The sequence below is a fragment of the Alexandromys fortis genome, unplaced genomic scaffold, assembly GCF_014885135.2.
Source record: "Alexandromys fortis isolate MF-2015 unplaced genomic scaffold, M_Fortis_MF-2015_v1.1 scaffold_86, whole genome shotgun sequence".
NCBI classification, from domain to species: Eukaryota; Metazoa; Chordata; class Mammalia; order Rodentia; family Cricetidae; genus Alexandromys; species Alexandromys fortis.
This window is the reverse complement of record NW_026067965.1, coordinates 2514235-2529685: the sequence shown is the minus strand read 5'-3', so window position 1 is coordinate 2529685 and position 15451 is coordinate 2514235. Positions and strand designations below refer to the sequence as shown.

The 15451-nt window shown below is 46.5% G+C and overlaps 1 protein-coding gene across 1 annotated transcript; it reads right to left on the bottom strand.

The window, feature by feature from the left end:
- Positions 1 to 6980: 6980 nt before the first annotated feature.
- Positions 6981 to 14350, bottom strand: LOC126508687 (uncharacterized). Its single transcript, XM_050154049.1, has 8 exons — positions 14251 to 14350; positions 13011 to 13031; positions 12310 to 12327; positions 11744 to 11945; positions 11331 to 11587; positions 8642 to 8840; positions 8241 to 8488; positions 6981 to 7085 (listed from the first exon to the last, which is right to left on the bottom strand). Exons 1-8 carry the CDS (start codon positions 14272 to 14274, stop codon positions 7080 to 7082), a joined length of 975 nt encoding a protein of 324 aa, XP_050010006.1. The 5' UTR covers positions 14275 to 14350; the 3' UTR covers positions 6981 to 7079.
- Between the last annotated feature and the right edge of the window lie 1101 nt (positions 14351 to 15451).

Sequence of the window (15451 nt, the reverse complement as noted above, 5' to 3'; positions counted from 1 at the left end):
AAAATTATATTACTGTGATACTATTTGATGAATCATATACATGAGTCAGATATGCATTGGTATTTTTTTAAAATTTATTTCATTTACCTTTTCTTACAGCATTTTCCACTTGCTACGAAAATATTCTTAAGAGTTTTTAAAATTATTTCTAATTATGGAATTTCTTGTTGTTGTTTACTGGAGGTTTTTTGTTTTTATTTTTTTGCAAGAGATTCTTACTATGTACTCCTGACCACCATGGAACCCAACATATAGTTCAGTCTAGCCTTAAATTATTTATTGTTAATCCTCTTTATAAACATATAGAACAAGGAATTTACAATTTGAGAAGCATTGCCAAGGTCCCCCAGCCCTGTGCCTATGCTGAGCAAGGCATCTCTCCACAGAGAACTGTTGTATAGAGCTGAGGCTCCTAGCAACAGCAGATACAGAGGCTGAACTGACATCTCCTGTGACCAGATGGATGCCTAGCCAGGTTGTCATCAGAGATGCTGCATCCAGCAACTGATGGGGACAGATGCAGACCCACAGCCCAACACTAGGTGGAGCTCTGGGAATCCTGGAGAAGGGGTGTGAGAAAGGGTTGCAGGAGCTGGGGTTTGGGGGGGTGGGGGGGTCAAGGACACCACAAGAAAACTCCAGAATCAACTAACCTGGGCTCATAGGGGCTCAAGGAGACTGAACTGACAACCAGGGAGCCTGTCTGGCACTGACCTAGGCCCTCTGCATGTGTAGAACAGTTGTGGAGCTTGGTGCTCTTGTGGGACTCCTAACAGTGGGTGCAGGTATTTTTCTGACTCTTTCGCTGGCTTTTGAGACCCTATTCCTCATACTGGGTGACTTTGCCCAGCATCATATAAGGGGAGGTTCTCAGACTTACTGAAACATGATATGCTACGTTTTGTTGATGTCCATGGGCTCTTTTCTGAATAGAAATGGAGGAGGAGTGGGGTCTTTCATGACACTTCCTGCATTGCCACCCTTGATGCTGGCCTTGGGGTTCACATAATCATGTGAGCATTTTAGGAGCAGAATTTGGGCCTGTTGGGCTGGAGAGATGGCTCAGTGGTTAAGAGCATTGCCTGCTCTTCCAAAGGTCCTGAGTTCCCGGCAACCACATGGTGACTCACAAGCATCTTTAAAGAGGTCTGGTGCCTGCAGACATGCACACAGACAGACTATTGTATACACAATAAATAAATAATTAAAAAAAAGAATTTGGGCCTGTTTTATCTCTGTCTTCATAGCCCTTTTCCCATGAAGGGTGTTAAAGTTTTTTCTCCTTGCTTTGAGGATCTTCCGAAGTAAGACAGAAAAATAATGACTGACTTCATGTTCTATGGGTTCATACCTTAATAAAACCTAACTAGGAAAGATTTATTAACAAAACCCTGATATCCTGGAAACACTATATGACACACGCTCCAATCTGATGCCCTGGTTCAAATAGCCTCTCAGTTTTAACAAAAAGGAAGATACATGGAGGAAGACACAAAACTAAGGAGCAAAATTAAAAATCAGATCCTTGGAGTTGGTGTGGTGATGTGTGTATTGTTATCATTCATAATGCGGGTTACCCGAGACCAGTCCCACGAGGGCCTGTGGTGGGTGACCCGAGGCTTTGCAGGTCTCTTGGTGTGGGGGAGGCAGACAGCTACATCGTGCAGAGAGCGCTTGGGTATAGAGTTTACTTAGTGGGTATTGGGTCCAGCATAAGAGTAACGGGTTATGGAGGAGGGGAGAGGTTGAAGGTAAGAGAGAAAGGAGGACAGAAGAGAGAGAAAGAGGCAGAAGCTGCCTCTCCAGAAGAAGAGAAGACAGGGAGAGCTGGTTGGAGAGAAGGCAGGAGAGGTGGGAGGGAGAGACTGGGAGTGGGCAGGGCTTGACTCTTAAAGGGACACAGTATTCAGGTCAGGCCAGCAGATTACAACATGCATGAAGTCCCAATTATCAGAGAAGCCAAGGCAGGACTGAGTATTTGAGGCCACCCTGGGAAACTTAGCCAAACTGTGGACTAAAATAAATATAAATAGAAAGGACTGAGGATGAGTCTGATGTGATTGTGCAGATCTAGAGCCTGAACACTCAGGAGACTGAAGAACTGTGAGTTCCAGGCTACCCTGTACTGCTTTACAGCAGGAGGCAGACAGAGAGAGATAATATGAAGCCCAGCATTCATTCATCTTTGCTTCATGACTGATGTTATCCTATGTCCAGCCTCAAACCCTTGCTATCACATTTCCCCAACATACATCCTCAGCCTATGAGCTAAAATAAAGCCCTGCTTAAATTGATTTTGTCAGATGCTTTATCAAAGCGATAGGAAAGAAAGCCCTGATGTCCTTTTCTGTCTCCCTAGTGTAGGTCAGGACATCTTAACATTGCTACTGAGTAAAACTTTGTACCTGGGGGCTGGAGAGATGACTCAGAAGTTAAGAGCACTGACTGCTCTTCCGGAGGTCCTGAGTTCAATTCCCAGCAACCACATGGTGGCTCACAACCACCTGTAATGAGAGCTGGTGCCCTCTTCTGGCCTGCGGGCATACATGGAGGCTGATCACTGTATACATACTAAATAAATAAATAAATAAATCTTTAAAAAAAAAAACAACTTTGTACCTGAGAAATTTTTACATGACTCTGTATGCAGGGATCTAAAGCAGGCACACACATCAATAAATCCAAAAGAAAAGTATTTTAAAACAATTCTTTATGGCTGGAGAGATGATTCAGCAATTAAGAGTGCTGGCATATGAGACTAGAGTTCAGATCCCAGCACGCATGTAAACGTCAGACATGATCCTGTTCACACCTCTTACCCAGCACAGAGAGGTCATGGAGAGAGCAGAATCTCTGAGCATGGCTGGGTGCCAGCCTAGAGGAAATCTGTGAGCTCAGTTCAGTGAGAGACCCTGCATCAAAGAACAAGGCTGAGGGTGACAAAGGAGGACATCTCCCTGTAGTTTGCTGGCATGCCCACCCACACATACATGTGCACATACAGCACACACATACACTTCACACGCATACACACATACACTTCACATACATACACTCACATATATGTGTAAAATTAAGAACAAGATAACAAAACCAGTTATTTGGCACACATAATTTTACCAGTCAGGACTAAAGTAAAATTACACAGTAATGAGAGAGATGTGCTTGTTTGTGTAACACTGTAACCAGAAGACTCACTAATTTGACACATGCTGAAGAATAGTGGTAGGACCATGTCAAAGTCCCTGTGTCTGTAGCTGAACCATTGTATTTCTGTAAGAGGAGATTGTGGCCCAAATTTCAATTGGTCTTCATAATAAAAACCCAGAGTCAAAATGGGGTAAACGCCGAAGTAGATCAAAGAAGTAGAGGAGCCAGCCACTAGAGAGACATTTTACCTCTACTGAATCCTCAGACCGAATGCCATGAGCCTTTGTCTCCTCCTGCCTTGTGTTCTTCTCTTTGACCAGACCTACCCCTGCCTGTCTCCTCCTCCCTAGTCCTGGTTTAAAGGCTTGTGACTCCCAAATACTGGGATTAAAGGTTGAGCCACCACCATCTGGCTCCGTTCTCTTTAGGATGGATCAATCTTGGGAACGCTAGGGCGTCCTTGAACTCATGGAGATCCTCCGGTCTTTGCCTCCTGGGTGTAAGGATTAAAGTTGAATGCCACCACTGCCTGACCTCTATGGCTCTCTCTAGTGGCTTACTTTGCAATCTGATTTTCAGGCAAGCTTAATTGTTAAGACATAAGCAAATATCGCCAGAGAAGACTTTGTATGTACAACTGAAAGTGCTGTGGTTCATGGCATGTCAGTCTCCAGGGAGAGTCTCCCGTGTGCACCAAGGTGTGTCAGGCGGTGTCAGTGTCTGGTGTGATCAGGTCAGAGTTGTAGCGTGCGATGTTCTGTTTAGAGTCACAGCTGCAGTAAAGTCACAGGTGGCAGCCACAGGCCAGGACTCCCCACTTCCATTATGTGTTTGATTTTGAATTCATTTCAGGTTTTCTGTGTTCAGAATCCTTTACCGCTGCCAACCTTTTTCTGAATGCTATGCTCAGCTACCAGACCCAGTTGGAACCCTCAGTTTAAACAGCTTTGTTTAGGCCATCCTCATGCCCAGCCAGTCTGCTCTAACATTCCTTTCCCTGTATTGATATCTGGTTTGTGTTTTAACAATAAAGTTTGCCTGAAGATCACAGTGCAGAACTAAGCCTCTAGAGGCCAGGGAGTGGTGGCACACACCTTTAATCCCAGGACTCCGGGTGCAGATGGATCTCTGTTAGTTCAAGACCACCCTGGGCTACACAAAATTGATCCAGTCTAGAATATAAATAGAGCTCACACAAAGGTGATCCCAGCACTTGGGATCCCAGGCCTCTAATCCCAGCACTAGGAAGGGATGCAACAAGGTAGAGAGAGGAATATAATGCAGCAGGAGACAGGAGCTCCATTCAGTCTAAGGCAGCAGTCTGAGGACAGGATCACCCTTTGGTCTGAGCATTGGTAGAGGTAAGAACTCTCTAGTGGCTGGCCACAGGTTTCTCTGATCCTCAGCTTTCACCCCCAACTCCGAGTTTTTATCATGAACATCAATAAAAATTCATGCTACGTCTCTTTGTCTCTTGCTCAACACAGATCAGTTTCTTTTTTATGGTTCGTTTATTTTTTATTTCACAGTTGTGAGTGTTTTGCCTGCATGTATGCATGGGCATTGTGTGCATGTTTGTGTGGTGTTCAAGGAGGTCAGAAGTGGGCATCAGACCCCCTGGAGCTGGAGTTGGAGGTATTCATGTGGTAACGTGTGGGTGGTGGAAATCGAACCAAGGTCCTCTGAAATAGCAACAGGTGCTTTTAACTACTGAGCCATCACCTCTAAGCCTCTAGAGAAACTCCTCCCCACTTTCACTTTCCTCAGTCCAACTTGAGATCCTTCCAATCCACAAATCTGGGGACAATCCCCCCACCAGCTTAGAACCCTCCTTCATTCTAGTGACTTCCAGTGATTCCAGCCACACTGTGCTGACAGCAGAAGAACCTACATATTGCTTTCCTTAGTCCTCTGGACTGTAAGAAATGTATATGAAATTTGCTCCTTCCTTCCTTCCTTCCTTCCTTCCTTCCTTCCTTCCTTCCTTCCTTTCTTTCTTTCTTTCTTTCTTTCTTTCTTTCTTTCTTTCTTTCTTTCTTTCTTTCTTTCTAGTTCTGGCTGTCCTAGAACTTGCTATGTAGACCAGGTTGGTCTCAAGCTCAAAGAGCTCTGCTCTCCTGAGCACTGCACCCAGAGGTTCCATCTTTTCTACCAGTGGGAATTTTACTAAAATGTTACGTAGAGAGAGAGAGCACAGGCTCCATCTCCTTTGTCTCAGGTTTCCTCTTCTCAGCAGACTCCTGTAGCCTTGGAAGCCATGAATTCTGGACAGGCTCATAGCCTAACATTTGACTAAGATCAAAGTATGTGCCCAAGGATGCATCCTGTGCCAGGTGGTGTTGGCACAGAGCTTTAATCCCAGCACTTGGGAGGCAGAGACAGGTCAAGACCAGCCTGGTCTACAGAGTGAGTTCCAGGACAGCCAGGGATTCACAGAAACCCTATCTGAAAACAAAACATACATATCAACAACAACAAAAAAACATAAACAACAAAAAAGCTGGACCCTGTTATCCAAGATTACACTTGATTATCAGTTGCACGGCGTTTGTTGATGTTAGCAGCCACCTAAGTTGTGCGGCCTAGCACTGAATATACAGAGTGAGGGACAGGGTCACCTTTTCATTGATAGTAAAAACCCAAGGGGACTCCCACTAGGTGCGCCTGCCTGCCTGAGTCTCCCCTGCAGAAGACAATTTGTTTGCCCCTAGTGCTTTGGATTGTGTGGTCATTTCCCTGAGATCCCAGACCCTTTTCTTATGTGTTCCCTAAAAATGGAAGCAGCCTCACACTCCCCTGCTGACCCTAGAAGCTGAATGGCCACTGCTTCATTCTTGCTCCTTCAGAGCAATCTGTGGTCTCTTGTTCACTGCTGTATTGTGTGACCAGCAGGTCTACACGGAAGGCCTCTAATAAATAATTGCTATTGAATTCATGAACGAATAAATGAGTGAGTCAGAGGTCAGGGGCTGAACCAAACTTTAGACAATCAGGGCTGAATCACAGTGCAGTGAGGGGGTGGGGTGGGGAAGAGGGGGGAGATGGGGGGGGTGGTAATGAATTTGTAGGAGGAGCCTACACCCTGAGCAGGCTTCCTGGAGCAGCCAGAACCAAACTCCAGTTTAGGAACTTGGACCCCACCCCCACGGTGTTGGTTTTTTGTTTGTTTTTGTTTTGTTTTGTCTTTGTTTCTCCTTGAGCCTACACACCCAGCAGAGATACACAAGTGCACCAGGAACCAGCAGCTGTTTTTAGCCACAAGCTCCCCCTCTCCTCCTCCCCTCCTGCTCCTCTCTCTCTCTCTCTCTCTCTCTCTCTCTCTCTCTCTCTCTCTCTCTCTCCTTCCTCACCTCCTTTCTCCCCTTTTTGCCTTTCCCTCCATAGCTCCCTGAATAAATATTTAACCTCATTTCTACATGTGTGTCTATCCATGTTTCTATCTCCTGCCCACCCGCCATGTGTCTCCCTGCCTGGGACCAGCCAGTGCTCAGGGACCGCAGCCATCTCTGCCGGGTGGCTGCTCCCAGGGCCCGCTGCCTGCTGACACATGGCCCGCTACCACCATTTGAGGACCTACAGCATTTCTGCTGCCTACTGCCGCCGGGGATCTTGCAGCACTTTTAAGAGAGATGGCTCAGTGGTTAAGAGCATTGCCTGCTCTTCCAAAGGTCCTGAGTTCAATTCCCAACAATCACATGTTGGCTCACAACCATCCGTAATAAGGTCTGGTGCCCTCTTCTGGCCTGTAGGCATACACACAGATAGCCTATTGTATACATAACAAATAAATAAATAAATATTTAAAAAATCATAACATCTAACATCGAAAATAGATTTTAGAAGATATTTTAATGATTCTTTATGAAGCCTCTTCTGGCCCACTCAGTAGGGCCCAAGGTCACATGAATCCATGGTTGAGTCCAGTCCATTTAATTCTAGGAGAAAAAGGAGAAGTAACAGACTGAGTTAGGGTCTGGTGTAATCACCAGGTCTCCAGAACGTTGTGATTCCTGAAGCTTAGCGCCTAAGACCCAAGGCAGGGAGTAAAGGAAGAAAGGAACCTACGAAGGCTGAATGGAGAGAAAGCCCTAAAACTAGGCTGATGTGTGGGTTGCATCTCTTTGGGCTAGAGTTTTGGGCATGGGGCTGAGTCGTTGGACTCTCCTGGTGTGCCTTGGAGACTGGAAGACTTCCCAAAGGCTGTCTTGATTTGAAGAGCAAGAATCCCCATATGTCCGAGGTGAGAAGTGGTGGGCTGGTTGGAAATGGGTGGAACTCAGAAAGGTGGATTTGGTCAATAGAAAGGGAAGAGCTCCAGTAGACCTGAGCAGGGCAAACACGGTTCTGGCAGATCTTGTCCTCTTCCATTTCCTCTACCTTGCTAAACTGTTAGATTACATCCCTAACACCATGGTCTATTCCCTTATTTGGATATTTCCTCCTCCTGAGGCTGACTACCAAGGCCCAGTTATCAAAATATTGAAATCCCAAAACCCAAGTCCCTCTTTTGTCTCTTCCATAATTAACAAGCCCAATAAAAACAAACTAACTCATCCTAACAAGGGGGTTACCATTTGCCTATGGGCCACATCTGCCTCCACTTTATCCAAAGGCAGTCCTTGGTTTCTCTGGGGAAATATCTCTTCCCTTTCCTCCTTGCCCCTTTCTCCCCTCTCCCTTGCCTCCTATTCCCTGCCTTTGTCCCTCTGGGGCAAATAGTTCTCCTTTGTGCTGAGAACTTGGTCTTGGTGTGCCAATCCAGAAAGTTCTATTGAAAGAAGAATGAGGGGTTGGGCCAGCACTGAGGCAGGAGATTGGTAGTATTCAGTAAATATGTCTGGCCATGATCCAAGAACTGGGGCTTGAGGCCAGCCTGGCAAGGGTCTCAAAGGGGCTTCATTGTGTATAACTTCAACAAGTAGGCACAGTGATTTGTTTCTGGATGTCAGAGTGAAGACCTGCAGTTTAGAGGAAACTTGTCTGAGTGTAGCAAAGGAGGGAATGTCTAGGTACATTTTTTTTTTTTTTTTTTTTTTTGCAAACTCAGGGACTGGGATGGGGATTCGTGCAGCGAGAGAAGAGGTACTTACTGTGTTCGTGCCCAGCAGCTTCAAGGCAAAGTGCACAGAGTTGCTGCTGATATCATTGTAGGGAGGAGGAATGCTGGTCATAGCTGTTTGCACCCTGCTCTCCAGTTCTTCCGTTTTAATGCCACTGCGTTGGCGAAGTACGTGCACAAGACGTCCAGAGCTCCTCAAGGCATCGAGGTTCTCTTTGCACACCACACCTTCACAGTTATCCCAAAGCCTTTGTCCTCTGCCCCTGCTGGAGGTCTTGCCTGTGGGGATAGCAGGTCCAGTGCATATAGGAGCTGGCATTTCCTCAAACTGAAGTTCTATACCTGGGCTGCCCCTCCCCCTTTCAGAGGCCTACACATTTTTCATCCCAGTGCAGTCCCCACCCGACGACTGGCCAAATTTGTCTTGCTCACCATCAAAGTGTATGATCTCTCCGTTGCCGCAGTCAACACCCATGTGGACTTTGGAGGACTGTGCCATAGAAGATGGCTTCTTGAACAGGAGGACATCACCAGGGAGAGTGTTGCCTTGGTCTAACTTCACCTCCTGGAAGGGCTTGCTCATGGACTCCTTGGAGCAGAACTTAAAGATGCAGCATTCCCCTAGAAGGGTCTAAGTGGAGAAATGTCAGACTGCAGGGTGGATACACAGTTATTGCTGGGTCGTTCTGCTCATCACACATGGTAGACCTGGATCAGAGTGGGGCCCTAGGCAGAAGGTCTCCATTGCTTTACACCTGCCTCCCTGTCTATAAGAAACTGCAGAGGCATGAAAACCACATATGTACCCGGCCCTGAGCTACCCCTAGGGACCCTATACTGTCCATCAATTGGGACTCTCATACACGTATTCCCAAATCCTGCCACTATTTTCTCCTCCATATCATGCTTCCTGGATCTCCTTTCTCATCTTCCAAGTTGACATTCCTACAAGCAGCACTGGGTTCTGGGTGTCAGCAGGTACCTGGGTTGAGATGTAGGTCTGAAGAAACAGTAAAACTTCAGTGAGATCTGGACCATGGTAGACACCTTCCAAGTCCAATAACCTCAGTAGCCAACATGCACTCATTTCACTGCTTGCTACCATTCTCAAGATAGATGTAGTATTCTTATATTCAGGAGGAAATTGAGGAAGGCAAATCTTACTATATTTCACACTGCTGACCTGTGCCCATGTGACCATCCTGCGTCCTATGTACTAAATAAATACCATTGCATGTTTCCTTCTGTAAAGGAACTAAGGCATTCAGTTTAGTTTCTTATCTTTACAGAGGGCACTGCAGACTTGGAAGGATAATTTCACTGCCCTGGTTATGCCTGAGCTTTGGTTTCAGAGGAGAGGTAATAGGAGAAGGACTATAGGGGCACTGCTAAATGACCTGGAACCATCAAGTGATCCCTCACTTTATGTCCTTCTGACCTCTGGCTAGAGATCATACTCTCTAAAATCCACTGAATAGGGAGACACCTTCCTCCTAACTTCCCTCCCATCCCAAACCCACGGGGTCAAACAGAAGTCACAGCTATGGAAGACAGTGGACTGTTGAGATGCTGGAACCCTGCCTGGAAGGGAAAAATATGAGCCAAGGACTTTGGCTAAATTTCCCTGGGATGAGAAGCTCATCTAGGGAGAGAAAACAGTCATTATGAGCCGGGCGATGGTGGCGCACGCCTTTAATCCCAGCACTCGGGAGGCAGAGGCAGGCGGATCTCTGTGAGTTCGAGACCAGCCTGGTCTACAGAGCTAGCTCCAGGACAGGCTCCAAAGCCACAGAGAAACCCTGACTCGAAAAAACAAACAAACAAACAAACAAAAAACAGTCATTATGTTCCCTGTCCTCCCTGCTCTGGCAGCTCAGTATCTGGGTGCAGTGCATAAACCTGCTCTAGATGGCTGATTACAGGTTGAGAGACCTGTCACCTCTCCATATGGGACATGATATTTCAGAAGAAAGCGAAAAGTAACAGACCGACTTAGGGTCTGGTGTAATCAACAGGTCTCCAGCACTTTGTGATTCCTGGGGAGACAGAGAGTAAAGTAAGAAAGGAACTTACTAGGTATGGATGGAGAGAATGCCCTAAGCTAGGCTGATTGTATGGATTACATCTTTTTGGGCTAGAGTATTGGGCATGGGACTGAGTGGCTAGAAACTCCTGGTAAGGCTTGGAGAATGGAAGAGTTCACAAAGTCTGACTTGATTTGAAGAAGAATCCCCAGATTTCCAAGATGAGAATTGGTGGGCTGGGTGGAACTCAGAAAGGTGGATTTGGTCAATAGAAAGGGAAGAGCTCCTATAGACCTAAGCAGGGCAAACACGGTTCTGGCAGATCTTGTCCTCCCCCATTCCCTCTGCCTTGCTAAACTGTTAGATGACATTCCTGAAGCTAGCCACCAAGATCTATTCCCTTATTTGGTCACTTTCTCCTCCTGATGCTGACCACCCAGGCCCAGCTATCAAAGTATTGAAGTCCAGCAATCAACCACCCTCTTTGTCTATCATAATTAACAAGCCCCCCCCCCCAAAGAACCAACTCATCCTAACAAGGGCTTACCCTTTTCCCTTTATAAACTGCCATTTTCCTATGGGCCACATCTGCCTCCATTTTATCCAAGGCAGTAGTACTGTGTTCCTCTGAGGACATATCTCTTGCCCCTTTCTCCCCTCTCACTTGTCTCATAGCCCCTGCCTTTGTCCCCCTGGGGCTAATAATTCTCCTTTTTGATGAGAACTTGGTCTTGGTGTATCCTTCCAGAAAGTTCTACTGAAGGAAGAAGAATGAGGGGTTGGGCCAGCACCGGGGCAGGAGATTGGTAGCATTCAGTAAATATGTCTGGTCAGGATCTAAGAACTGGGGCTTGAGGCCAGCCTGGCAAGGGCTCAAAGGGCTTCAGAGTGTGTAACTTCAACAACTAGGCACAGCAATTTCTTTCTGGGACTTTTGGATATCAGAGTGAAGACCTTCAGTTTAGAGGAATCTGGCCTGATCTGAGTGTACCAGGGGAGGGGAATGTCGGAGTTTTGCTGGAGCTGGTTTTCTAGGTATATTTCTTAGGAAACTCCGGGTTGGGATGAGGATGTGCAGCTGGAAAAGAGGAGCTTACTGAATCCATGCCCAGCAGGTTCAGGGCAAAGTGCGCGCAGTTGCTGCTGATAGCATTGTACTCAGGAGGATCGTTGTCCATAGCTTTTCGCACACGGAGCTCCAGGTCCTTATGGTTAATGCCACCGCGTCTGCGAAGCACACGAGAGAGCTTTCTTTCTCTCTGCATTTGACGGAGGCCCTCTTTGAACACTTTACCTTCGTTGTACTCCAGAAGCGATTGTAGTGTGCCACCTACACCATTCTTGGTGGTTACTCCTGTGGGGATAGCGGGCCCAGTGCAAATCAGAGACAACATTTCCTCAAACTGAAGTCCCACATCCGGGCTGCCCCGCCCTCTTTCAGAGACAATTTCATCCCAGTTTTCATGCCAGCTCAGGCCTCTCTTGACTGGCCGAAGTCATTTTCGCTCACCCTCAAAGTGTATGATCTCTCCTTTGCCACAGTAAACACCCACGTGGGTCCCACAGCACTGTAGACTAGAACTCAACAACTTGAACAGGTAGAGGTCTCCAGGCTGAGGCTCTCCTTGGCTCAACTCCACCTCCTGGAAGTGCTTGTTCAGGAATGACTCAGAGAAGAAGAAATTGATGGTGATGGCTGCCTTTGGTAGGGTCTATGAGGAGAAATATCACAGACTGTAGGTTGTATGTATAGGCACAGCTGGGTCATTCTGCTTGTCACAGATGGTAGACCTGGCTTGGGGTAGGGACCTATGCAGAAGGACTTCACTGCTTAACACCTTCCTCCCTTCCTTAAGGGATTCCAGTGGCCTGCAAACCACAGATGTCCCCTTCCCTGAGCCACTCTTAAGGATCCCATACTGTGAAGCAATTGGGACTTCCTTTTCACCCAGGGTTATCCACATATTCCCAAATCCTGCCACTCTTTTCTACTCCCTCTCCCGGATCTCCTTCCTCATCGGTCTTCCATCTTGGTATTCCTACAAGCAACACTGGGTTCTGGGTGTCGGCAGGTACCTGGGTTGAGAAGTGGGCCTGAAGAAACAGGAAAACTTCAGTGAGACCATGGTAGACACCTCCCAAGTCCAATAAAATCAGTAGCCTCAGTCACTGCTTGTTACCATTCTCGAGATAGGTGTAGTATTCTTATTTTCAGGAGGAAGTTGAAGACTGTCAATTTCTATAGTGCACACAGTGACAATTCTATGTCCCATATACTAAATTAATACTGTGGCATTTTCTTCTGATTTTATAAGGAACTAAAGCATCCAGTTTAGTTTCTCATCTTTACTGGGAACAGAGGGCGCTGGAAATGTGGAAGGATGATTTCAGTGCCCTGGTTATAACTGAACATTGGTTTAAGAGGACAAAGAGAGAAAGAAAGGGAGAGAGAGAGAGAGAGAGAGAGAGAGAGAGAGAGAGAGAGAGAGAGAGAGAGGAGAGAGACACTATTGGGGCATTGCTATAAAACCTGAGAATAACAAGTGATCCCTCACCCCAGGCATCTTTGTGTCCTTGTGCCCTTGGTCAAGGGTCATTCTAACATCCACCAGATAGGGAGAACACCTTCCTCCCAGCTCCCCTCCCATCCCATACCCACAGGGTCAAGCAGAAGTCACAGCTATGGAAGGCAGTGGATTGTCCTGGCCCCTGTTGAGTCAGCTGGTATCCTTCCTGGGGAGGAGACAAGATGAGCCAAGGACTTCTGCTCTATTTACCTTGGATTTGGAGGTGCTCATCTAGGGAGAGAAAAACCAATCATGACCACCAGGTTCATCCCCTGTTCTCCCTGCTCTGTCTGCTCAGTATCTGGGTGTTGTACATAAACCTGCTCTAGATGGCTGATAACAGATTGAGAGACCTGTCACCTCTCCATATGGGACATCAAAAAGTCCCTTCTTTCTGGACCTCAACTTCCTCATCTGTAACCTAGGGATAATAATGTTGGTGAGCTGGGCATCACCTGACCACTGTGAAGCACTGAGAGCTCCTGTGATCCTTACCAGGCCTGAGGGTTTATCTAAGCTTTATCTGAGGTCTAGTTGGCTCCTGAACTTGCACATTTGCCTGCAGCGGAGGGCTGCAGAGAATACCTCTATCTCAGCTCAGAGGACAACGGGTCCCAAAGGCTGGTATTGTTCCTGTGACTCCTGCTTCACAGATCAAAAGGAATCACTTAACTGGAAAGCCCAGATTCTCCCTCAAATTTCCCACTAGTGTGGGGGCTAAGGGAAGAGAGCCACCCTGGCTGCCATCAGCTGGGCCTTTGCCCCTTCACACAGGGCTCCAGGTCCATGGCTGCTGTTCCACCCATAATGAAAAATAATACTTGTTGCCAAAGCTATATGAAGGCTCCAGTTAGCCCAACAACAATGTCATGTAGATCCTACTGTCGTTCTCGTTTGGAAAAAGGGAAAAATGGGTCTGGGGAGGTTGTTATGGTTACATCTAAAAAGCGGTAGAAGCAGTGTTCAGACTGAGCTGATCCGACTTAACCGGGGTATGGGACTGTCTCTGGAATGCCAGGATATCTTGAATGATACATTGAATGCCACCTCCAGCCCCCACCATCTGTTTACTTCCTGACTAGAGGAGCAGCTACTATTGTCTTTAGCATTTATTTAGTTGTTAAAAGTAGAAAGAGCAACACCCTGGAACCATCAGAGTCTGAGAGAGAAGTTTTCCAGTTCCACAACCCAGGGCCTGACAACACTGCCCACCCTGTTGGGGATCCAGGCTTGGAGTCCTGAGTCCTTCCTTCTGTCACCTTGGCTATCAGAAACAGAGCAGTGTCAGGGTGTCACACTGACTGGCTTTGGAGTCACTGCTCCCAGCCAGGTACCTACAGCTAAAGCAAGGTCAGAGAGGAAGCCCACCTCTTCTGACCATTTTCCCTTTCTGGGGGCCCCCATCACTGTGACCCCACTGGAGTCTGAGCCCATAGTGTGAGCTGCTCACCTTGTAGGAAGATCCCAGGAACATAAAATGGTAAGCCTAGAGAGAGGTGAGCTGACAGCCTGCAGGTCTACGAGCAGTGAAATGTTAACTTTGAATAATGGCTTTTACCAGAAATTCTGTCATAGGTTAAAGATTAACTTTTAATGAAAAAACCCTGCATTACAACTGCAATGGACCAAGATTAACCTTCAATATCTGCTTATATGTTACTCTCAGCTTTTCATTTCTTTAATCTGTATTCACTGCCTATATGAGACCTTCCACCTCACATTTTCTTGTATCCTTCTCAGCTAGGGGGCAAACATCTGTATCAGGACAGCTGCAGGCTTCTCCAAACACTTTAAACCAACACCTTATAAGCAGAAATTGTTAATTTTAAAATGTAAAGATGTCTCTAAGCTTAACCTCAAGATTGTTAAAAAAATAATAATATTACATTCATCCCAAATCTGATGCTTAGTTTTCACTATAAAAAGAGGCTCCAAACTCATTCCTACTGCTTCAGTATCAGAAACCGAACTTTGACTGTTGCCCCAGATAGCTGATAAGCTTCTTTTTGCCCTGCTTCTGGGTCATAGACTTTGGTTTCTGTTCCCCATTATTTAAGCATCTCCAGGACCCAACAGTAGTAACCACACTTAACTCATTGTGAGGACAAATTTCTATGGATTTGGCAGATAAATTGGCTAACCAGGAAGTTCTGGGGCCAGATTCTGGGCACCAGTGTCCTAGGCAATCTGAATGAGGCAGCACTTCCCCTATGACCCTGGGGTGGGCAAGAAGTCAGAGCCTGAGGAATGGGGTCCAGATAGGTAAATTGTAGTGGCATTTAAATTGTATTTTAATAAATGTAGACTGTCTGAAGATCTGAGAGTAAAACAGTCCCACTGGTCAGCCTTAAAGACCAGGTAATGGTAACATACACCTTTACTCTCAGTAACCGCAATGACTTGCACCTTTAATTCCAGTAGCCACACTGGTTGCCATAGAAATTTGGTGTTGCGTGCCTTTAATCCCAGCAGTGCACACTTTTAATCCAAGCCTTCAAGAGGAATATAAGACAGGGGGAATTAGCTCTCAGACAGAGACTCATTCTGAGCTTCCTGGAGGCAAGATCATCATTATGGAATGAGGTTGAGGCAAGAGTCAGTGGCTGACTGTTTTGCCTCTCAGATCTTCAGGTTTAACCCCAATTTCTGAC